Genomic DNA, 23,990 nt, shown 5'->3' with positions numbered 1-23,990 from the left:
GGCTGCAGAACATTACACGGTACCTCAGTCGCACCAGAGTGGGTTGCCAGCACCGGGTTGGCTGTGCAGGTCTGTGAACAGATGACTCATTGTTTGAGCCTGGGCTCTTCTCTGCTCTCCCTGTGACCCACACAGAGCACACCCCTGCTGCTGAGGCCTGTCCCTGTCTCTCGCGTCTCACAGTGCTCTTCCCCTCCCTTAGCTGGGACACCCTTGGCTAGGTGTCCATACATACTATGTCTGCTGTCCCCACGGACGCTACATAAGTCCCAGGGCCTCCTCTCTGAATGCAGGCTGCTCTGAATTTCTGCCTCCCCTTCTCTCCTAGCTGGCTACCACACACACACACCCTGGGCCTGTCAAAGCCTCACAGGTGACATCCAGCCCCAGTGGTCTGAACCACATCTGGAATGAAGAGCTCTCAGCTCCAAGCTCCTACCCAGGTATCTCCCATGCAAGCTGGGCTCCCTCCGCACAGCTCTGGCCCAATGGTTCCTCTCTTCTGTGGAAGCATTATGGGACCTTGAACTATGATCTTGGAAGAAGCGGCTGTAACATGCAGATCTGAGCGGTCCCATCTAAACCTCTTGGAGCTATCTCCCCAACTTTGGCCCAATGATCGGGGAGCAGAACAGACCACAGAGAGAGACCACAGTGAGTTTCTCTCAGAGCGGCAAGAGACCGCAAAGATGATCTTAAATAGCCATGGACTTCTGGTGGCAGATTCACAGCCTCTCCACGCTGATAGTGGTCCTGAAGATCACTCAGACATTCCCCCACCCAGGCCCAAACTCCTTCTGAAATTTGTGAGAATGTCACACATCGCAGAACCCTCACTCAACCAGAAGGACTTTTAAAGAAATGTTGGCAGTAGAAAAATTCAAAAGGACTGCTCGGGATCTCACAGAGGCAACGTGAGAGAACTCTCAGAGCAAATTGTGGCATCTGCTGATTTACCTATTGATGTGTTTGTCCCACCCACCCCACCCACCCCAGCCGCCGGAGGCTGTGTCATTCAATTTTATAGTACATCTCTCCCTGTGCCCCACCCCCACCCCATCCAAGCAAAGTGCCCGCCCACGGCATATTTCCAAACATCTGCTGAATGTTGAAAATCTTAATAAGGCACCCCTTTATTTTTAACAGACAGGGAGACTACAATTCAGAGAAGAGATAGGACCCACGCATGGTTCCACAGCAAGTTTGAGGTTCCTGTAGGATCCCCTGGGTCTGGGTGAAGGCTCTCTTTCCTACCCTCCTGCCTGGCTCCTCTCAGTTCCCCACAAAGCCACAGGTAGAAGTGTTTATGGCTTGGCAGCTAACCAAGGCCACAAGCACTTCAACAGGTCACAGTCTGACCGTGTCATCTGTTTTGCGTTTTTCTCGTTCAGTTTTTGTTTTTGTTTTTAATTTTTAAATGCTGTTAACAATCATGCTTTCTACTATAATTTGAAAACTCTCAGCACCTCCCCTGCTGAGGACATTGTAAACTGACACCCCCATTCAGGCAATGCAACACAGCCCCATCGAGCTCCTCACCTGCTTTCAAGGGTGATCGCACCTTTATCATCATTATTTCCAAAACCTGCACTACAGTGATAAGTATTCCTATTTGTGAAAAGCATTTTCTTCTTCGGAGAGCCCTTTTGTATATGCTAATGTGTCTAGTACTTGAAAAAGACTTCCAAAATGAAATCGTGTTCTCTCACGATAGTTCTGTGCATTTAAAAAAGTCACAAGTGACTTTTATTTTCTTCCTTGTGCTTTTCCACATTTTCCAAGTTGTCCTTAATTGAAAGAAAAAAGAGAAGAATGTAGTCGACTGAGGAGGAGGAGGATGCGAGGCAGGAGACCTTCTCTGAGGATCTTTGGCCTGATTGTTCCCCCTGATGGGCAAGTGCAAAGACACAGCTGCGGGTGAGGGGAGGAGACCTAACTCCCCACTGTGCGTGACCTTGGGGAAATGGCTCCACCTCTGCAAGCCTCCATTCTCTCCCCTGAAAACGGATCTGCCACCTGCCGGGCCTGGTTCACAAGCTGCGGCAAATCGCCTAACGGACATGTTGGGACACTGAGCTTTAATGGCCCTGCACACGTGACCAGACCTCTTTTTCTGCCATCTGGGCAGAGTCTCCCTGCCCCCTGTACATTATGAAATATTTCAAACACACAGAAAATAGAGAAAAAGTTTTAGACCTGAGAAGGAGAAGGATCAGAAAGAACAACTATGGACCCGGCATTGTCAAATCTTGACACCTTGCCACATTGGCTTCAGATATTTTTTCCTAAAAAATAAAACATTACAGCCCGGGCTGGTGTGACTCAGTTGGTTGGAGCATCGTCCTGTAGCCAGAAAGTTGTGGGTTTGATTCCCAGTCAGGGCACATGCCTGGGTTGCAGGTTCGGTGCCCCATCTGGCATGTACGATCCCTAATCTGGGCATGTTCAGGAGGCAGCTGATACTTCTCTCTCACATTGAGGTTTCTCTCTCTCCTTTCCTCTCTCTCTAAAAAGCCATGAAAAGGTGTGCTCAGGGGAGGGGGGGAAAATCAGATATGATTAAAGCCCCATGAACCTCTTTCTGATCTCATTGCCATCCCTCCCTTCCCAGAGATAATCACTCTTCCAAGTGTGGTGTCTTTGCTATTCCATGCATATTTTAACACTTTTCCTATCTGACTGGAACCCTAAAAATACATACGAATGTTTAAAACAACTATTGGTGTCACACTGTACCTACTCTACAACTTGATGTTGTTTCTTCCTACACAGTATCTATGGTGCAGCTTAGAGCCTTAGTTTCTTTTTACTCTCAGGGTACTATGCCACTGAATGAACAGGTCACAATGTATCTATCGAGATGGCGGCTGATGAATAATTAATTGATGTCTGATTTTCATAATTATATGTGGAGGGAGTAGAGTGGAGTCAGTGAACTGTACATAAGAGCATCTTGAACTTGATTGGATGTTGCCAAAGTCCATTTCAAAGCAGTAGTAGCCATTTATGTCTTTGTCAATGTTATTATACGGGTTCCAAAGGTGCCACATCCTTGCCACCCCCTGTCCCCTCTCCCTACGCCAACAGACTTTTGCCTCTGCCAGCCTGCTGGGTGTGAAATGGTGTAGTATCACTACTCTTTTCATTTGCATCTCACATGACCAGTGAGGCTGAACCTCGATTCATATTTTTGGCCTTTTAGATTTCCTCTTTTATGAATTGCCTATTAATGTCTTTAACCCTTTCTTCCTTCCTTTCTTTTCTTTTTTTTTTTTTTTTACATTGGACTGTTTGTCTTTCTCTTGTTTGTCCACACTTTCAACCTACTTCTACCAGATCCCAGAGCAAATTCAGATTATGTCACTCTCTGCTCTAGACTTCCAATGGCTTTTCTAGAACATGTACCACTTCTCACCTTGCTCGGTGGCCCTGAATGGCCTATGAGCTGAAAATCAAGTTCAGGTCATTGCACTCAGTTCCACCTCCTCTTCCAACCTCAGCTTCCACCGCTTGCATCCACACACCTGATCCCAATACACACAACTCGCCCCAGCCCGGCTCCTGCACATGCCATCGTCTGCACCTGGAATGATCACGTCCCTAGCTCCACATTCTACCTAACTGCCACTTTTTTCATGATATTTACCCTCTCTTCTCAATTCAAAGTTGGAGTCGCCACTAAACATCATTGGTGACACGCTACACCTTCCCAATGGCATTTATAATGGTCTGTTTTGCAGTGTTTTAACAATGCCTCTCTATACATGACTTCTTTGATTATAAAAGTACCTGCTCCTTCATCGTGCTATTTTAACCTTCACTCATAATCCACTTTTAACCTCATCTATGCAATAGCCCTGTGAGATGGAAAGTATTATTACCCCGTTTGAGCAGATGAGGAAGTGTAGCCTGAAGGGAGACGAGCTGACCACCCAAGATCCCACACTGTTTACAAGGCAGAGCTGGACTTGAAGGCAGGACACTTCCGCCACGTCTGGGTCACCGCACCACGGGTTGCTGCTTGTACCAGCACTTGACACCCCTGGGAGCATGGATCCCACTGCTGCCTCTTCTAGTTCCACCCAGGGGGTACTCAGTGGATATATAATTGCTTGACAAAGTATGACAATCACTTACTGCAGACCCACTGGGTGCCCAGGGCTTTGTGTATATTAATTCTAACCTTCCCAACAACTCTATTTAGATGAGGAAACTGATGCTGAAGGGTTGAAGTGATAATGCTCGGGTTCCACAGCCAGTCATCAGTGGAGCTGGCCTGTAAGACCAGAGGTAAGCGCTTCCTTCTGTAATCTGCCCTGCACATCCTAAAAGCAGACCCAGTCAGCCAGAGAGATCATGGGAAGCTGGGGTAGGGTGGGGAAGTGATGTCCCCTGGCCACTTCCAGGATGTACACACTTCTCCAGCCTCATGGGGTGTCTACAAAGAGTGACAGTTGCAGGTGAGAGGAGGGCTGAGTGACAGGGAAGCGGGTAAAGAGTGGAGTGTTGTTCACAAGTGTTCTCACACTGGTCCCCAAGAGTGAGTCCGGCTGGGGTCATGTTGGCCCTTTCTCCCCAGGGCAAGGGCCCCATATGATGGGAGTCATGCTCATTGCTATTACCTGCTATTCCTATGGCTGTGTATGTTGTCTTTTACTGTGTGTGGGGGGTAGTAGGTATTTGCAACTGTGTCTTTGTGTTGTGTTTCCGCGCACTGAGTGCAATTGGTGTAATTTGTTACTGTGCCTGTTTGTTTACTTTGTACGTAAGTTCTGTTGCATATCTATGTGTGTACACTGTGTCTCTCCTTGTGTGTATATGTGTCCACATTCTGTCATTGTCTCTTCATTCATGTATGTGCCGTGTATATGGTGTCATGTGAACTTGTGTCTGTGCTGTGTCTCCGTGCTGATCGCGCTGCCAACGCAAGGTGGTGTGCGTTTACGTTGTGTGAATCCCGTTTGGGTTGCCCTGGCTCGTACCTACGCTGCGAGCCTGCACCTCCCTGTTGTGTCTGCGCCCGCTGTAGGTCTGTGCCCTGTGCGCAAAGCTGTGTTTCCTCGACAAGTGTGTGCCTGCTCTGAGCGCTGCGCGCGTCGGGTGCTGCTTCTCTGTGTGCCCGCGCTGTGCCTGCACCCCGGTGGTGCGCCGGTGTCTCGGCACTGCCTCTGCGTCCCTGCGCTAGCGCCGCGTGTCTGCGCCCGGCGCGCGGTGGCGGCGAGGGCGGCCCCGGGGGGGCGGGCGCGCGGGCGGGCGGGTCGCTGCGGGGCCCCGCGGCCGCGGGCTCCAATGGCAAGGCCGGCACGGCCTCCGCTAATTACATAAGCGGGACGTCAATAATTCGCGGGAAAAAGCGAAAAAGATGGCGCCCCGCGCCCGGGGGGCCCCTTCCTGAGCGCCCCGGCCCCTCCCTCCCCGTCCTCCCCCCTCCTCCCCGCGGCGCCCCCGCCCCGCCCCGCCCCCGCCGAGACCCCGACCCTGGCCCCACGAGCGGACACTCGGCCAGGCAGCCGCGGGCCGAGCGCATCGGTCTCTGCCGCCGATGCGCCTGGTGGCCAGACTCCAAGTGGGACCGGCGGACACGCAGGCTCGCGGTAAGTTGAGCGCTGCAGGCGGCAGGCCGGGGCCCGGGGACTCCCCGCCACACTCTTCTCTTTTGCAATCTCCTAGAACTTCGGCTGGGCGAACGCCTGGGGCCGGGGTTTGGAGTCCTGGGGAGTCGCGCGCCTGGGGGCCGAAGGGTGCTGACTGGCGTCCGCGGCGGGAACCCCGCCAGGGTCCCCGAAACTTTGGGGAGTGCGTGACAGGTCACTATTCCCTTGCTGCAAATTTTTACTTTTTCTTTTCGGGGGGAGGGGTAGTGTGTTGGGGAGACCGACGGGGGCGTTTGGGATTTTGCTCACGTCCGAAGTCAGGCTGCGGCAGAATGGGGAAGGGGGGAGATTCGGCATCCGAGTGACTTAAGAGAGAGAGGAGCACTGACCCTAAGGGGTTTCTTCTGCAAGGTCCCCCCCTTCTTAACACCCTTTTAAAAAAGCCAACGGCCGCCCTGGGAGAGGCCCCGGCGCATGAATCATCCTCGCTTCCTGCCCCCGCCTGGCCCCGCGCTCCGGGTGCCGCGGATTTGAACTGGACTCCGACGAGAACCCGCAAAGAGGCATTTCTTTGCAGATGGGTTTGAATCAGCCAATCACAGCCCACGGGGGCCCGCAGGGGGATGGAGACGCGGGTGGGGGACCGCCACCCGTGACCCCCCCAACCCAGCCCAGCCAGGGCGGGGGACGGGGGGCGGGGGGCGCGGCGATCCGACCAGCTCCCAGCAGCACGACTGGGGAGGAAGTGTCAGTTTGTGAACCTGCCGTGGCCTGGGGCCCGGGCGGGCAAGCGGGCGGGGACCTCGCGGAGCAGGGGCGTCAGGTGGCCGAGAAGGCAGGGATTCGGACCGCATACCCTGCTCAGTGCCTGTGCACTCTGCCCTGAAAAAAACAGAGGAATGGGAACACCGGGTGGGCGCGCCGCCATCTGGAGAGCCAAGACCCCAGCAGTGCCCTGCCTGCCCCGGGGCCCCTGACATGCACACACATGTCTTGAGCTTCACATGCTCACTGACACACGGCTATAGACGTCCAACACAGCCTCAAAGGAGTACACACTCACTTAAACGGAAAACGCTCGGGACTCTCTCCCTGTCTACAGATACTCATAGCACCAGGTGCCCAGCGCCATGGCAGAGAGGGAGGAGACCAGAGGAGTCGGTGCTGGGAACAGAGGGAGGCAGTGTTTGGCTTAGTGGAGAGTGTGTGGAGGGCATGGAGCCAGGTGAGCCCAGAGAGGGGAGGAGGAGGCCTTGGGGAAGGGCTTAGAAAGGCATTGAGGAGCCACAGAAAGTTTCCGGAAGAGAATAGGATGGGAATCTGCTGGGGAGGCAGGAAAGCAGGGAGTGGCCTGTGGAACCCTGGGCACTGTGGTATCATTCCCCATCCCAGGTGACTGGCATAAGTGAGCACAAGGCTCAGGAAACAGTTATTGAGTGACTCAATGGCCCCGACAAGGGGAGGCCCTAATTCACACCAGGACAGAGCAATGGGAAAGACAGCAGGATACCAGAAGTCACAGCACCTAAAGTTGGCTGATGTGGCAACTCATTGGTTGGAGAGGTCTAAGATGCTTGGGGGCTCTGAAGGCCCCCAGGAGTACCATTAACAGGAAGAGTGAAAGCATTTTATAGGCTGGTGAGAGACAGGCATGGAGAGGGTGGCATGGGGGTAACAACTGCTCAGAGCAAATTTGCATCTGAGTAAAGAGCATCAGTGAGTTTAAATGTCCCAGCATTTGTTTCCATTAAATCATCCCATAATTGAGAACAGAAAGGGAGATTACAGAAGATACACGCAGATGGCCAAGCCTATACCAGTTCACAAGCCACACGGGCGTTTTCCTTTCTGGGGGAGTGTTCTCTGTCAGCTCTCAGGGTAGGAGTGAGAGTGTAAGACTTCCCGCTGCTCCCCTGGAGAAGGCCCTCCACTCAGAGAGCACGCAATGCGTTTGCTCAAGGCAGCGGTTTTCAACCCGTGTGCCACAAGAATTTTTGAAACATGGAATACCTGACTAGTTAATCAGGGGCACTGACATCTTTTCCCTTAGACGGTCAAATAAAAAAGTGATAACAGCCAACACAACAACAGCTGTCAGGTATGAACGCCCTGTCTTGAACCATAAATATGCAGGTCATATAACAGAGTTGCAGCTTATTGGTCACATCGCATAATAAGGTTGCGTCTAATCAGTTAATTCTTGGTACCAGAAATTCTTATATACAAGTATAGGCACCTGATTTTTTCAAAAGTCACTTTGCAGCAAAAAGAGTAGGTAATTTCTTTCTTTTTTTTTTGTAAATCAATCAAAATTATACCTATATTGGGGACAGATCAACAAAAAAAATATCTGTGTGTGTGTGTATGTGCTGCAGAACTTTAACCATTCATTTAGGCATGCAATGAGATGAAAAGGATTTAAGGGATAAAGCCTCAGGTTCCCTAGCCAGACAGTGTGTGAGGTTCAGGCCCCTGGCCCGGGAGGCTCTGCTCTGTGGTTGGCTGAGATTCCTTTCAGGGGAAGGCAGTGTGGTACGCGTGGGAGAAAGAGCAGAGCTTAGGCTCAACTCACCTGGTTATGAGCCATGGCTCTGCCTCACCACTTCCTCTTGCCAAACCTCAGTTTCCCTACCTGTAAAATGGGAATAATCATGTCCCCCTTGCAGAGTTGTCAGGAAGATCCCATGAGATAATATAGGGTCTGGCACATACCACAGGTTACATCAGTGGTGGTTCCCTTTCTTCCCCTGTCCCTGAAGCAAGGAGTAAAAAGCCTGTTCTCTTTCTCTTCCAGTAAGAGTGGAAGCCAATGGAGAATCGAGCTCTGGACCCAGGGACTCGGGAATCCTATGGTGCCACCAGCCACCTCCCCAACAAGGGGGCCCTGGCAAAAGCCAAGAACAACTTCAAAGACCTGATGTCCAAGCTGACGGAGGGCCAGTATGTGCTATGCCGGTGGACAGACGGACTGTATTACCTCGGGAAGATCAAGAGGGTAAACCTTTTCTCCCTAGTTCCTGTTCCTGGGTTCAGCATCTCTCTGCTCATCCAATGGCCTAGGCCTCAGACCGGTGATGGAGGATGGGGGATTGCTGGGAAATTTCCTTCTTGTCCCTCATGCTCAAAGGCTGAACATGGAAGGAGCTTTTTGCAGGTACCATCCTTAGAACTAATATCATCCAACCCATTCTTTAGAACAGTGCTCTGTGAGCCTATAAACCAAAATGGAATCAGGTTGGAGACAATCACAGACAAACATCTGGCTTATTCTGTCCTCAGCATTCCCACCAAGTTGTCCCTCAGTCCGTGACTGTACAATTCCAGGGGCTGGGCATTCACTTCCTCCAAGAGCTGTCATCCACCTTCCCCTCGGGCCACCTCTACTCTCTGGAATATAAGGAGGGGGGTCGCATCAATCCCTGTGCCCTGCAGGGACAAAAATGGGAGAAGACCGTGTCCCATGGCTTCTCCTCAGCCACTTTGTCACATTGCTCCTTCTTCTCTGTGTCCCAGGTCAGCAGTTCAAAACAGAGCTGCCTTGTGACCTTTGAAGATAATTCCAAGTACTGGGTCCTGTGGAAGGACATACAGCATGGTGAGTATTTCTAAGATTTCAGACCCCCCTGCCCTACCCCCTGTCCTTTCTCTTCCTCTACCTCCATGTTTCCCTTGTCTCCTTCTGTCTCTTAGTCTTGCCATCTGACCTTGTCCATGAAACCCCAAGCCCCCCTGAGATGCTGATCAGAATACCAGTTGTGTGTTTGCATGTAAAGGCCCTTACGACATTCGTCATCCCCTTGAGTACCCAGCAGACAGGGAAAGCAACCTGGGAGGTGGCGGAAGCAGGGTGGTCCCAGCCTGTGCCTGCCCCCTTGCCGCACTTCCTCTCCCACTGCACAAAGCTCTGAGTCACTCTGGGCTAGGAACAGGGAGGGGCCCAAGCAATCAGAATGGTCACCTTTAGATGAGCGCAGTGTCCCCTGTCAACATGGGAAGAAAACTAGGGAGGCAGTTCTGTCCATGGGGGAACGACCAGGAAAGCAGGGATGGATGGCAGGGGAGAGACGGACATGCCCCGTGGAGCTGGACCAGCTTTCAGGGTTGAAAGGAAGCTGGGTCGGGTACCATCCCTGCCCTCAGAGAGTTGACACTGTCTTACAGGGATGGTAAATCAGTGGCATTCCTGCCACCATTCTCCCTTCCCATGTGCATGACAGACATCACTAATCAGTTACAACACTCACATATTTTCAACCTGGAGCTCCCAGCGGACTATGTGCCATTTATACTCTAACAAAAGAATAAATGTGGTGGTACGGGGCCTGTGGGGGGGGGGGGCAGGTTTTAGGGTCAGATATTCCTTGGACAAAGGTCTAGCTCTGCCATTTACTAGTTGCATATCCTTGAGCAAGGGACATAACCTCTCTGACCCTCAGTCTTTTCATTTGAAAAAAAGAGATAATGAAAGTTCTGGCCTCACAGAGTGGTGAAATGAGACAATCCACATAAAATGCTGAGCCCAGGGTTATAAGGGGGCTGTTTCTAAGGAATTTGTTACCATAAGAGTTGGTTTCAGAGAGCCTGCCAAGTAGGGGCCACAGAGCCCAGGCAGTTAGTAGAGCTTCTAAGCCGCCTTTTTCTCCAGGGTGTTGTGGCTAATACAGACGGATTCTTCCCCAAGCCCCTCTCACCTCAGTTTATTATGTAAAGATCCAAAGCAATAAGGAGCTCCTCTCCTGGGTCACCCTCTCAGAGAAATACAAGAAGCCTCCTGGGGAGGAAAGAGCTCACTTTAGCAGACCTTGAGGAAGAGGCCCACTGTATGCCAGGTGCTGCGGCGGGCACACGGGTGAGTGGCAGCATGGCACCACAGTGGCTCACCTGGGGAACGACTTGGCTCCCAGCCAGATACCTGCTCCTTGCGGGCGGGATGGTAGCCCTTCTGGCATCTCCCAAGGTGAGGGCACCCGGCTGAGCACATCCCAATTATTGATCTACCGCTTCATTAAGCCAGTGAGGACTTCCTGAGACCACGGTGGACACCACATTCCTGGAGGCATGTTCAAGGAATAAGATGCAAGACACAAACGTGTCTTGTACATATGCTGTGTGCCACACACTGTATGAAGTCCTGGGGACACACTGATGAACAGATACCTTTTCTGCTCTTACAAAACTTTCAGTGTGCTAGGAAAAATAAGACAGAAACACATGTCAACATGTATTTAATGTATTCACTCACATCTTTCACATGCTTCTTCAACAAAAAGAAATGTGAAGAAAAAAAAAGATCGAGAGGGAACTTATAGTTTAAAAGCAACTGAACAAACTTATAATTGTTATGACACTTGCTTGAGACCATTGGAAATGTGAATACTAATTGAAGTTGTTGATATAAAGAAATCATCTTTAATTTTTTGGTGCAATTAAGATGCCATAGTTATGGATTTTTTTAAAAGACCGTTCTAATCTTTCAGAGATACAGACTGAAATATTTATGGAAATGATTGGGTATCTGGGACTTCATGCAAAATAATGGCATGAAGTGGGGGGCGGTTATTGTCAAAACAAGATCAGCCATGAGTTCATAATTGTTAACGAGAAGAGAGTTAAATTATACTATTCTATTACTATCCCATAATACAATTTTTAAAAATTATTTAACATAAAAAACTGCATAATAGATCAAGTTAAATCAGGCAGGAGGAGCATGATATGTTCAAAAGAACCAAGCATTCCATGTCACACAGCCATGGGTTTGAATCCCACCTCTCCTGCTTACTAACTGAGCAGGGATTTAACTTCTCGGAGCCTCAATTTCCCCATCTTTAGAATGGGATAATGACAACAGTCACCTCAGTGGTTGGGGAGTCAGTGAGTTGGCATGTGGGGCCCAGTATGCAGAGGCTCAGCACCTGGAATGTGGTTTTAAAACTTCAAGTTCCAGCCAGCTGAACCCCAGAGGGCCTCTTTTTTTCTTTCAGCTGGTGTTCCAGGGGAGGAGCCCAAGTGTAACATCTGCCTGGGGAAGACATCAGGACCATTGAATGAGATCCTCATCTGTGGCAAGTGTGGCCTGGGTGAGTGTGAGAGGCCAGGCACTGAGAAGGCCCTGACCTGTGGCCGCCCTCCCACCCCACCCCCACACTCACACTGGACACTGTTGGGCCTCAGCTGGCTTCCTGTTTCTCTTGGAGCTCCGCAGTGACAGGGGCCAGTCTCTGGGAGTGAGGGCGCAGCAAGGTGACCCTTGGGTTGAGCTGGGGCTTCTGGAAAGTGAGATTAGCTATGAAGTTTGGAGCTTCCCTGGATGGAGAGGATAAATGGGAGAGATGGGGCGCAGAGGCTGCAGTCAGACCTTGGTGCCCTCCCCCTCTGGGGCCCAGGCTGTCTTTTAGTCGCCTGCTTGGACACCAACTTGGCTTGCCTTGGAGAGAGCATGGCAACCAGGCCCCTGACAGTTGGCAGGCACACAGCTCCTAGGACCTGCTGCAGCCCTTCCCAGCTCTGCCGCCTTTGGGCCGACTGGCCTTGTGCCACGGCTTCCTTGTGGGCACCCACCACCCCTCCTCCGCCTAGGTTACCACCAGCAGTGCCACATCCCCATAGCAGGCAGTGCCGACCGGACCCTGCTCACACCTTGGTTCTGCCGACGCTGCATCTTCGCGCTGGCTGTGCGGGTGAGCCCCCCACCCTTCAGTCCCCAGCGCTCCCCTCTCCAGTCAGGAAGCCCAGCCATCTCTGCGCTCAGGCCCGACTCCGGGTCACAGAGCCAACAGACAGCGCCTCTGCCACTTACCAGCCATATGTCCTTGGCCAGGTTCCTTAGCCTTCCGGAGCTTCCATTTTCTCAACTGTAAAATGGATACGGGTTTGGTGTCGGGACTATGAGGCCCCAATAAATGGAGCCTTACTATGAAAAGAGAAAACCATGTATGTGCCCACACTCATTAGTTATTATTACCTTTATGTGCTTATAAGGGAGATCCTTCTGGGAAAGGGAGAGGATGGAGTTGGGATTGCTGAGAAAAAGCTCCTTGCGTCTGACTACATTGGAATATCGGCGGGTTCCCCTAGTGGGCGTTTCCCTTCTGGCCCAACCGGCACCCCTCGTCTCCCGCAGAAAGGCGGCGCGGTGAAGAAGGGCGCCATCGCCAGGACGCTGCAGGCGGTGAAGATGGTGCTGTCCTACCAGCCCGAGGAACTCGAGTGGGACTCGCCCCACCGCACCAACCAGCAGCAGTGCTACTGCTACTGCGGCGGGCCCGGAGAGTAAGGCCGCCGGGGCGGGGCCTTCGGGCGGCGGGGGCGGGGCCGGGCCTGACGGGGGCGGGGCCTTAAGGCGGCAGGGGCGGGGCCGGGCCTGACAGGGGCGGCCCCTGAGTGTCAGGCACGGGGAACTGGACTCGAGGGGCGGGGCCAAGGGAGCGGGACCTCCGGGAAGAGCCCGAATGCTGTATTAAGGATGAGGCTCGAGATGGCGAGGCTAGCTCTCCGGCGCCCGGCTGCCGAGCATGGAGGTGTTTTCCTGGGGCACCTTGGGAAAGAAGGAAGTATTACCCAAAGATGAAGAGCCTGGGCACCAGTGTCTAAACCTCCGTTATAGCTGTGCAGACCCGGAGCCTCAGTTCTCAGAATAGTTTCCTGTTATACCGTGGTTGTGAGCAAAGCCGGAGTTAGATGGTTCACCTAAAGGCTCTCCCAGGGCCTGGCACTTGTTAGGCACTTAAGTGTGAGCTGTTACTGGAGGTGAACAGAAGTTCAGGCCAACCTTTGCATTGCCACAGCCAACGAAACGGCTGCCGATGAGATATTAAGATCCTTTCCTTTGGGGGTGTGCAAGGAGAGGATGCCGCGGAGGGGATCCTGGTCCTGGCTATAGGGCAAGGGTCTTTGCCTGATTCTTCCTTGAGGGCCTAGGCCCCCATGTAGCCAGGGCAATTGCACCAGACCACCGCAGAAGAGATGGGATCTCTGCCCTCAAAACAGTCAGCCTTGAAGTTCTTATCTTAGCCCCAGGCTCTGTTGACAAGAACTAGGGTTCTGGAGGTTGTGCTTTAAGCCTGCCTGGCTAATCGGAGCAAATCACTTGAATTTCTTCATCTCTCAAGTGGGATTAATAACTTTGGCCCTGTCAATTTCTCTGGCTGTTGGAAGGCCTATGGAATAACATGTGGAGAAATGCCTTTCTTACAGAGACCTTTACAGCACTAAGGCAGTGGTTTTCCATGCTTACTAAGCAGAGTTACCCAGGGTGATTGTTTAAAATGCATTTCCCTGGGGCCTCCCCAAAGGTTGAGGAGGTGTGGAATGGGTTAAGCTGTCTGCAGTTGAACCTAGCCCCCAGGTGATTCTGATGCCAGTGGTCCATGGACCACAGCTGACAAGCTGTGAACAAAGCATTGACTGTTGTTAAGGAAATACCATTTTGCTCTTAATTTATATTCATTGAGTAGTTGTCAATGGCCATGATAGGGTAGCTACAGTACCAGGAGAGAAAAACCAGACTTAGTGCTGCCCTGTTGGTTACAAGAGCCATTATTCTTCCATGAAGTCTCCTGGGCAAACTTTCCCCTGTTAGTGGTATTTGGGAAGAAGTATGCGGGGTGCAGTCCAGAGATGGGAACTCCAATGTGGCATGGTGGAAGAGTGCTTTGAAGTCAGGGAGGCCAGGATTTGAATCACCACCCACCACTTGCTTCCTCAGCGACTTCCACCAAGACATTTAATCACTGACTCACCTATACCATGGGGATACATAGTGTCCTATCCCGAGATCAAATGAGATAGCATGCGCCCTGCTTCCAGGACCTCTCCCAACACAGCCTAAGTGCTCGGTGACTGGATTCTCTTCCCTTGCCCCGGGGGAGGGCGAGTTTATGCTGGGAAAGGCTGCTGAGGCACCTGTCTGGCTGGGAGCATGGGCCCAGGTGATCCTGCCTCCTCTTTCTCTCCAGATGGTATCTGCGGATGCTGCAGTGTTATCGGTGCAGGCAGTGGTTCCATGAGGCCTGCACCCAGTGCCTCAACGAGCCCATGATGTTTGGAGACCGGTAGGTGCTAATCTGGTCTGGCTCAGCCTTGGGGGTGAGGTGAGGGGACAGGGGATAGCAGTAGCAACTCCTTCAGACTGCCTGCCAGGCTCTAGTGAAGTGGGGTTCTATGCGGGAAGTCTTCCCATAGAGGAACATCCTGGACCACATCCCCCATTGTCATTGACTTGGGGGGGATCTTAGACAAAGCCCTACCTTCCCTAAGCACCAGTCTCTTTAAGTGAGGAAGCGGGGAGTGATGCAGGCCCTGCCCCACCCCTGCGCAGGGTTGTTGGAGGAGCCTCTGGGTGAATGGATGTCTTGATCCAGCTTCTAACCAATGGGGCTAGGCTAACAGGAGGCTTATGTGTGCCAAGCCAGATGTTATGTGTGCCTTGGTGATTGTGTGTGTGTGTATGTGTCTCGGAGGGGAGGACTGTGACCACTGCAGCCCAGCTCAGCTCACTCTCTGAACCCAGCCACACTCCAGGGCAATGACACTGGGGAAAGGGGTTGATGTAGGGTTAGAAGGGGCAGGGAGTATTTCTTGGTCTTTGTCCCACCCCGTCCTCACCCCCGCCCCCAGGCCAGGAGCCCTAGGAATGAGAACAAGCCAACAATGGGGAGGCAGGTGGGAGGGGAGGGAGTGAGGGGGCCGGATTAGGGTGAGGTATCAGAGCCCCACCCACCACAGGCCCCCTCTCCACCCACCCACAGGTTCTACCTGTTCTTCTGCTCCGTGTGTAACCAGGGCCCGGAATATATTGAGAGGCTTCCCCTGCGATGGTGAGAGGAGGGGCTTGGCCCAGGCACCCCCGCCCCCTCCCAGCTCCTCTGCTCCACCCTCCTTCTAGGAACAATTCCATTTCCAACTACCAGCGCCCAGCCTTGCCCCTGCCCTTCAGTCCTGACCCAGGAGGCTCCAGCCCTGGCTGTTGCCTTATCCTGGCCCCATCTCCTTGCCCCCTTGCCAAGGGTGGATGTGGTTCATCTGGCCCTCTACAACCTGGGGGTGCAGAGCAAGAAGAAGTACTTTGATTTTGAGGAGATTCTGGCTTTTGTCAACCACCACTGGGAGCTCCTGCAGCTTGGCAAGGTATGCAAGACCATGGGAGAGCAGAATGGCAGGAGCCCATACCACAGTGGGGGTCCCAGGACCACACAATGCAGGCTAGGATTCAGGACTCTGAGCCCTAACTATGAAGCTGCTGGGTGGGATAAAGACCCAGAGCCTTGGAGCTGCTGTATCCCTCAGTCCACACCTCTGAGCCTGTGCCTTGCAAGGGGCTTCCTGACCCAGGTTTCAACAGTGGGCAGGTTAGTGCCTGCAGACTCAGCTGTAGAGAGCTAAGGAGCAAGTCTGGCTGGAGCAGGGCTCTCCACAGAGATATTTGACCCACTCTAGATTACCTGGCTAGGAGGGAACGTGAAGTGGGCCTGCCCCCTGCTGGTCCTACTTTGAGTAGCAGAAGTAGGCACCAGGGTCCTGGGAGCCTGGGATCCATGGACTGAAGTAACAAACTGGACTTACTTAAGGATGTCAGAGATGGGGAATGACTTACCCAGGACATTGGAGCTGAGCTGGGCCTCCCAGCCATGTCCCCTTTCCCCTTGACACCCTTAGAATCTTCTCCACCACATCTAGAGAGAGATGTCTTCTCTATTGACTGCCCCAAATACTTCTTTGATGAGACAGGGATTTTTTTTTAAAAAAGGGAACCCTCATGCTTTGCAAGCTTTTGATATAAAGTCTTCATTTACAGTATTTGATAACTTATAAAAGATATACACGTATTACAAAGCCCCATAGGATAGGTAAAGCTGGTATAATTTTTAAAACAACATTTTTTTCTGATTTACAAAAAGAATTATACATGTTCCTGGTAGAACAATTTTAAAGTACCAAAACACATAAGGAAGTATATGTGTTTTTTTAAAAACTCATCCACATATCACACAACCCAGAAAAAACTGCTGTTAACGCACAGGTGCATTTCCTTCCATCCTCTGTTCTCTGTGTGTTTTTCCTTTTTTCGTGGTTTATTTATACAGTATTTTAAATAACCTTTTTCAGTTTACATTATATTATAAATGCTTTTCCATATCATGGAAGAGTTTTCATAAACGTTTTAAAGGCTGCATGGATTTCCACCCTAGTTTACTTGTTTCCTTCCTGTTGGATGTATAGTTTCTCTCCCATTTGTCCCATTGGCTCAGCATTGGGAACAGGGCTGCTGCGAACGTTTCTGCACAGAAAGCTTTGCCCGTGTTTCATATTATGTCCTTATGATAGAAACCACGGAGTAGCATCACTGGGTCAAGGGCATGGACGTCTTCTTTAAATCTCTTGACACATTTAGGACAGGCGTTCCTCGCCCCAGTTACAGGTGGGAACTGAGCACAGGTGAGATGACTTGTCTGAGGTCATGGAGAAGTCAGTGGTTCTCACCTGGGGGACTCAGGAGACTGAGGGGTGGGAGGTGTCTGGCGGAGGCCTCCTCAGACGCCATACACCGGGGTCTGACTGTCCTGCTGGCCTGCTCCCCCTTAGCTCACCAGCACCCCTGTGACCGACCGAGGACCTCATCTCCTCAACGCGCTGAACAGTTACAAAAGCCGGTGCGTGCAGGGAAGGGAGTGCCGTGGGGCCCCCCTACAGGTGGGATTTCAATCTGCAGTTTCTTCCTGCCTCATAGCCTTTGCTCAAGGTGTGCTCCCTGCCTGGGCTCCTGCCCTTTCTCTTTGACTATATAAATCCTACCTGTCCTTCAAGATCCAGGGAGCGCCCCACCTCCTTTACGATGCTTCCTCTGACCCCTCCAGCAGCACGTGACACATTCTTGTCTGGGCTCAGCTCTGTGGGGGCTGTAGCCCTGACCTTGAGGGACCCTGCTGCTTTAGCCATCTCCAGCAGTTCTGGGCCAGGCACCGAGGGACTGGTTCACCATCTGTCAGGTGGGCCGTATGGCCCATGGCCTCCCATCCAGACTTGTCTCTGAGTGCTTCTCAGACACACAGCTAACAGGTCCCTCACTCCCACCACAGGGAATGCCCAGGCTCCTTAGTACGGCATTCATGGCCCCTTATGAGACTCTGCCACGCCTCCCGCCACTGTCCCTTTGCCTTCCGTATTCTGGATGCCCGCCGTTCTGAGCCCTTTGCTTTCCCACTCATGCTTCTGCTCGCATCCTTCCCTTTCGTTCATTTGTTCCATCAGCACCTGTTTATGGGACTGCTGCCCTGTGTCAGCCCTTTGTAGGTGTGAGGACACAGCTAGGCAGGCGTATCCACGCTCTCCCACTTTCTCATGGTTTGGGGCCCTGCTCTCGAGTCAGTGAGGTTCCTGTCCTTGCGGGGACAGTCTCCGGAGGGTAGGGCTGTGATTGAGTCACCACGGCAGCCTCATGGCAGCCCCGCTGGTGTTGGAAGGATGAGGGCAGTGCCTGGAGATGCTTTCGGTCTTCTTGGGGAGCACAGAGAACAGAGTGGTGTTCCACTGGGAGCTGGAGGAGGCCTTCCTGTGGGAGGTGGCCTTGGGGCTGGTTGAGGCAGAGAAGAAAGAGAGGAGCAGCAAGGGTGACACACACATGCAGGGGAAGGACAGGGAGGACCACCAGCCGTATCCTCAGCCACCGCCTGGGAGTTTGAGGAATTGGCGTCTCTTCTGGATTTTAGCTCTGGGTCCAGGGAGGCAGAGAGAGTAGGTCTAATGCTTGCCTTCCCTCCCTACGAGAACGGACCAACAGATTCCACAGCTTTCTCCTCCCCTGCCCGCCCCCCCGCCCCCCAGGTTCCTCTGCGGCAAGGAGATCAAGAAAAAGAAGTGTATCTTTCGCCTGCGAATCCGTGTCCCACCTAACCCGCCAGGGAAGCTGCTGCCTGACAAGGGCCTGGTGCCCACCGAGAACCGCGCCTCCTCTGAGCTGCGTAAGAGAGGAAAGAGCAAGCCTGGGTCAGTGCCCGGGGACCCAGGGACCAGGGCAGCAGCCGAACCCTGGGTCTCTGCTCCCTGCGCCCAGCCCCAGCTGACAGGCCACGCAATGGGCCCAGACAGTGTGCTAGATTCCGAGCCGGCAGGGAGGACCCATGCCCAGCGAGTCCCCACTGGAGGCACCCTGAGAGGCCGGTTAGTGGCTGAGCCAGGGCTGACCCCACATCGCGACTCCTTCCGCCACAGCCCCTTATTGCCTTGCTTAGAGGAAAAGCCAGATCCTGGGACCCAGTCTTGCTGGGTGAGGGCTTAGGAGAGTAGTCTGAGCGTAAGGGAGTCAATAGCTCTTTGGTGGAGCTGAACCCCCTCATCCTGGAAGTCTGGAGAGGGGGGCAGAGCACCTGGATGCATGTGCCTGGAGAGGCACCTTCTCTCTCTTCTGCCCCCAATACCTCCCTCCATGCCCTCCCGACTCTTCTTCCCCCTCTAGTCTCCTTATGAAGGAAGGCCTGTCCCTGCCCCTGTCACTCCTCCCTCTGGGCCACCTCCTGGGCCTTCAGGCTCTGACTGGGCCACCCTGTCCCTTTTCTGTCTCCACAGTGTATTGCCTCATGAATTCCAGCAGCAGAAAAGGCGAGTTTATAGAAGAAAAAGATCAAAGTTTTTGCTGGAAGATGCTATTCCCAGTGTTAGTTTCTTGTTTTCTTACTCTCCACGTTCTCATGCGGGGTCAGCACATATTAGAGATTCCTGTGCAGAAAGTGAGTCCCCCAGGCCCCAGGGACTGTCCCACATCCTATAAAGGAGAAGCCAGCTCCTATTACAGCTAAACAAGAAAAAGCCAAGCTCCCCAAGTTCTCCCTAGAACCTGCAGGGGGTAAAGGTAGGCAGTATCCTTGTCCCCACTGTGCAGGTGGGGACACTGAGGGACAGGGAGAGGCAGTGACTTGTCTGAGGTCACACCTCAGGCAGCGGTGGAGCCCAGCCTACAGCAGGGCACCCTCGCCCCCTCGTCCCCTCAGTGCCCTGTGGCTGCACTGAAGCCCTGCTTTGGGCGACACTATTAGCAGTGTCTCCCACCTCCCAGCACTTCACAGTTTACAAAGGCACTTTCCGTCCTGCTGTACTTCCTGACGCCACTCAGAGTGAAGCACATCATGGGTCATTTTCTGTTCTTGTGGCTGAGGTACTGAGGCCCAGACGTGGGAACATTAGGCAGTCAGCCAGCTAGAGACAGAGCCCGGATGAGAGCTGGGTGACTTGGGTCCCTGGGTGGCAGGGGTCCCTGGTCAGGACTGGGAATAAGAGCAAGCAGGCTAGAAGCCTTAGCCTGGGAGGGTCCAGCACTCAGAAGCCCGCAGGCTGCCTGTACGGCCTCAGCCAGGGTGGGGGGCGGGCAGCTCTGATGCTCGCTGGCCCATCCTCCGCTCCTCCTTCCTCTGTATCCACAGAGCGACTTTACCTCAGCCTGGAGCACCAACCATCACCTGGCCAGCATATTTGACTTCACATTGGATGAAATCCAGAGTTTAAAAAGGTAACAGTGAGGGATCCAGCAGAGAGGTCTGCCCTGGAGACTAGGATGGCTGCAAGCGGGGAGCCCCCCTCCACGCCCCCCAGCAGTGAAGGCAGGCTCTGAAAAGTACATGGCAGAAAGCCTTTTGAGGGCATGGGAGCTCTCATTAAAAGGACTCACAGTGCCCAAGGCTGCGTGAAGGGTCTACATCAGAGCACAACATGCCCCTGCTGTAGTCCCCAGGGCTCCCGTGGGCAGCTCCACGGAATAGCATTCAAGGCCGGCCCTGCTCGGGCTTCCCCATCTCTCTAACCCCTCTCCCGCTTCTCCTGGCCCTGCATATTATACTAGAATTGCTGTGGGTACCCCACACCCAAACGTCTCCCGGAAGCCCTCACGACTCTCCCCAGGCTGTCTTGGACACTCCTGTGTATTCCCACAGCACCTGAGGCGTGGGCCACCCAAGGGGAGATGCTGCACATTCCATTGCTTTATTTCTGAAATTGCTAAGGCCATTCAGTGTTTTCCTGTAGGTGTGGAGGAGGCAAGGGCTTCAGTCAGGCAGGACTGGGCTCCAGCCCCTACTCACCCGTTAAGTTCTTTAATGTCTGTGATCCTCCTCACCTGGTTTTGCATGGCTACGGGATGCAGACAAGGTGCTGTAAATGAAAGCACTTTGGGCCTGTCAAGGGTTGCACAAGTGTCTGGGATCACGCTCATTATCATCTTTTCATTATTGTCACAGTGCGTGTATCACCACCAGGGTGGGGGGTGGTCATGGGAGGCCTTCTTGACTCCTTGGACTGGAAGGGTGGGAAATGGACAGGCAGAGGGGAGGCGGCCACTGCAGCTGTGGTGCTGGAAGCTCAGCAGTGGGAACAGGGGCCTCTCCGGGGATGAAGGATGTGGGTCGGAGAGGCCAAGGGACGTCTGGAGGGGTCCCGAGGGGCGCTGGGCGCTGATGGCAGGCTCACCCTCTCCTCCCTCCCAGTGCCAGCTCAGGCCAGACTTTCTTCTCAGACGTGGACTCCACAGACGCCGCCAGCACCTCTGGCTCCGCCTCCACCAGCCTCTCCTACGACTCCAGGTAAGCTTCCTGGCAGCCCGGACTCCCGTTGTCATCCCCCACCTCCCACTACCGTGCCGTGTGGCTCATTCAAGCGGAGGGACCTGGTCTTCTGCCACTATGAGTCGGGGCCTGAGACCCTCTGGTCTGAGTGTGGACTTCTGGGTTGCTCCTCTTGGACTGCTGCAGAAGGCTGTGTCACATTTCTCTCTGGGCAGTTCCCAGCTCTGGGGTCATCTGACCCGAGGTTCTTTCATTCTGGGGGTCTCGGCCTCCGCATGCCGTGATGTTGCATGTCTGTGCCTGACTGCAGGGTCCCACCCCTAGTTCTGCCTTCCAGGTCTCTAAGGAAAAGGGCCATCCATTGGGCAGCCTGATGGAGAGGAACAGGGCATCTTGCAGGGTGTAGGGTCAGGACCAGGGACAGAAATCGCCGAGGCCTCGCTGAGGGTCCGTTTGGCCGTAGCCAGTCCCCAGCGGCGTAGGGAGGGCGGCGCTGCAAAGCACACACACAAGTTCTTCTGAACTTGAGCTCCTTTAGCTAGGTTTTGTGGTACTGGAGGCCCCCACGGCAGTAAAATTATGTGTCTTGGGAGTTTTTCTCTGTCACCAGACATCTCTGTCTGGGTGCCTTTCTCTGGTGCTGCATCTGTATTTTCCTTTATCTCTTCCAGCTTCTCACTAGTTCTTCGGCTCTGTTTCAAGTATCTCTGAACATACCTTTTCTTGCGTGTCCGTTTCCCTCCCACGTCTGCCTCTCTCCACTCGTGTGTACACATGTGCACACATGTCTGTCTCCAGTCCAGACCCTGGGGCACGAGGTACTTTAACCCATAACCGCCATCCTACCCCCCATTTGACTCGTTGTCCAGCTACGCGAGCCCAGGTGGGGGACAGGCAATGGAAGCAAGGTGTCCGCACGGCACGACTTCAGGGGGCAGAGGATGGTGCCCCTGGGCGTGTGCAGGGCTCAGACCCCAACCACAGAGCGCACGTGCTTTAGAGCTGGGCACATCCGGCCAGGACCCCTGGCTCTGTCACTTCCCGGCTGGGGCCCCCCCCGGAGCCTGGGTTGCGGTGGGCTCATCCGGGCCGAGGCCCGGCGCCCAGGAGAGTGGGCAGGCAGAGGGGCTTGTGAGGGTTTTTCCATCTCATGCCCATCTTTCTCTTCCCCTCCCGACACAGACGGACGGTGGGCAGCCGGAAGAGGAAGCTGGCAGCCACGGCGTACATGCCGCTGCGGGCAAAGCGGCGGGCAGTCGAGCTGGGGGGACACTGTCCCTCGGACAGCGGCGCAGAGGGCGCTTCGGGCCCCGAGCGGCCGGACGACGGCATCGACAGCCACACGTTTGAGAGCATCAGTGAGGATGACTCGTCCTTGTCCCACCTCAAGTCGTCCATCACTAACTACTTTGGCGCGGCCGGGCGGTTAGCCTGTGGGGAGAAGTACCAGGTGTTGGCTCGAAGGGTCACGCCCGAGGGCAAGGTTCAGTACCTGGTGGAGTGGGAGGGGACCACCCCTTACTGACTAGCCCTCGGGGGTGCCAGGAGCCCTGGGGAGCGCAAAGGGGCCGTGGAAGCCACAGGCACCCGGTTCTCTTCAGGGCGGGGAGGGGGCGGGAAGCAGGGCAGAGCCGCACGTGCCTGGCCCAGGGCCTCCCTGCCCACCTTCCAGGCCCAGGTCTGCGCCCCTCTGCGGCGCCCACTCTGCTCACGGGCTGCTCAGGCTCGTCACCCCTTTGCCTGTGCCTCTGGGTCCCCATGTCTCCACACACTCCGCCCTCCCTCACACTGCTCACCTGCTCCTCTGAATGTCACCCTTTGGCCCTGGCACCCTTTTTCCTGCAGCCTGAATCTGTCCTTGTCCCCACCTTGGTGTCACTTACCTCTTAACCCTTTGTGGGGTGTGTGTTTAGATGCCCTATATGTGCGTGCTGTCCCTGACATCTGACTCGTGGGGCAGCCAGTCCCCCAGGGACACAGTGTGAGAACAGGAACCTCTGGGAAAGAATGGATGAAGGTGGGTAAGAGGAGCTCTTGGAGCTTTCCCCTCCCACTCTCCTGCCCCCCTGCCTCTGAGCCTAGGAAAAGGGGGTGGGGGCAGCAGGTCTCTGTGAAAGCCTGTGTGGCAAAGACCCTGGGACTCTCAGGATCTGAGGCATGACGAGGCTGGGTCTCTGCCCAGAAGGTACCGGCACCAGAGCCCAATTGTCAAGGCTCAGAGTGAGGGCTGCAGTGTCAGCTTCTGAGGGCCCAGTTTTCCTTGCCTCGGCCACACCCCCTCTTAGGTATCCTGGAGCTGGGCCTGGCCTTGCTGGAATAGAGGTGGCCTCAGACACCTGAGGGACAGGGGGAGCAAGTGGGAGGGGAGGAAGGCACGAGGCGCCAAACCTCAGGCTGTTTTCATGCCCCCCACCCCCCAGACCACCACTCATGCGGCCAAATACACATCACGTGTGCACAAGCTTCCACCCACGTCTACTTTCACCCTCCAGGCACAAACGTTTGGCCCCTGGCCTCCAGGTGTACACATGTACACACACACCACACCACACCCCCCCCCCCACACACACATATACACCACACCACACACACACACACACACACACACACACACACCACACCACACACACACACCATACACACACCACACCACACACACACACACACACCACACACACCACACCACACATACACACCACACCACACCACACACACACCACACACACACACCACACCACACACACACCACACACACATACACACCACACACACACACCACACCACACACACACACACACTCCAGTGACAGCCTGCCTCCTGCCCGTCTCCCTTGGCACCCCCCCTCTTA

General features: G+C 54.0%; 1 protein-coding gene and 1 long non-coding RNA gene across 2 annotated transcripts; one reads left to right on the top strand and one right to left on the bottom strand.

Annotated features, from left to right (window-relative positions):
• Positions 1–5,477: 5,477 nt before the first annotated feature.
• Positions 5,478–23,686, top strand: PHF19 (PHD finger protein 19). The gene is made up of 15 exons (XM_090274645.1): positions 5,478–5,594; positions 8,393–8,589; positions 9,108–9,189; positions 11,579–11,674; positions 12,174–12,274; positions 12,718–12,866; positions 14,552–14,647; positions 15,344–15,412; positions 15,602–15,722; positions 17,178–17,245; positions 18,417–18,578; positions 19,158–19,245; positions 20,009–20,094; positions 21,065–21,160; positions 22,325–23,686. Exons 1-15 carry the CDS (start codon positions 5,543–5,545, stop codon positions 22,665–22,667), a joined length of 1,806 nt encoding a protein of 601 aa, XP_090130771.1. The 5' UTR covers positions 5,478–5,542; the 3' UTR covers positions 22,668–23,686.
• LOC150013626 (uncharacterized) lies at positions 10,666–12,843 on the bottom strand. The gene is made up of 4 exons (XR_016510576.1): positions 12,559–12,843; positions 12,394–12,448; positions 11,747–11,900; positions 10,666–10,781 (listed from the first exon to the last, which is right to left on the bottom strand). It is a non-coding gene; the product is annotated as an uncharacterized LOC150013626 (long non-coding RNA).
• Positions 23,687–23,990: the final 304 nt, after the last annotated feature.

This window comes from Furipterus horrens, unplaced genomic scaffold (genome assembly GCF_987537825.1).
Source record: "Furipterus horrens unplaced genomic scaffold, mFurHor1.1.pri manual_scaffold_4, whole genome shotgun sequence".
NCBI lineage: Eukaryota > Metazoa > Chordata > Mammalia > Chiroptera > Furipteridae > Furipterus > Furipterus horrens.
This window is presented reverse-complemented; position numbering and strand designations above follow the sequence as displayed.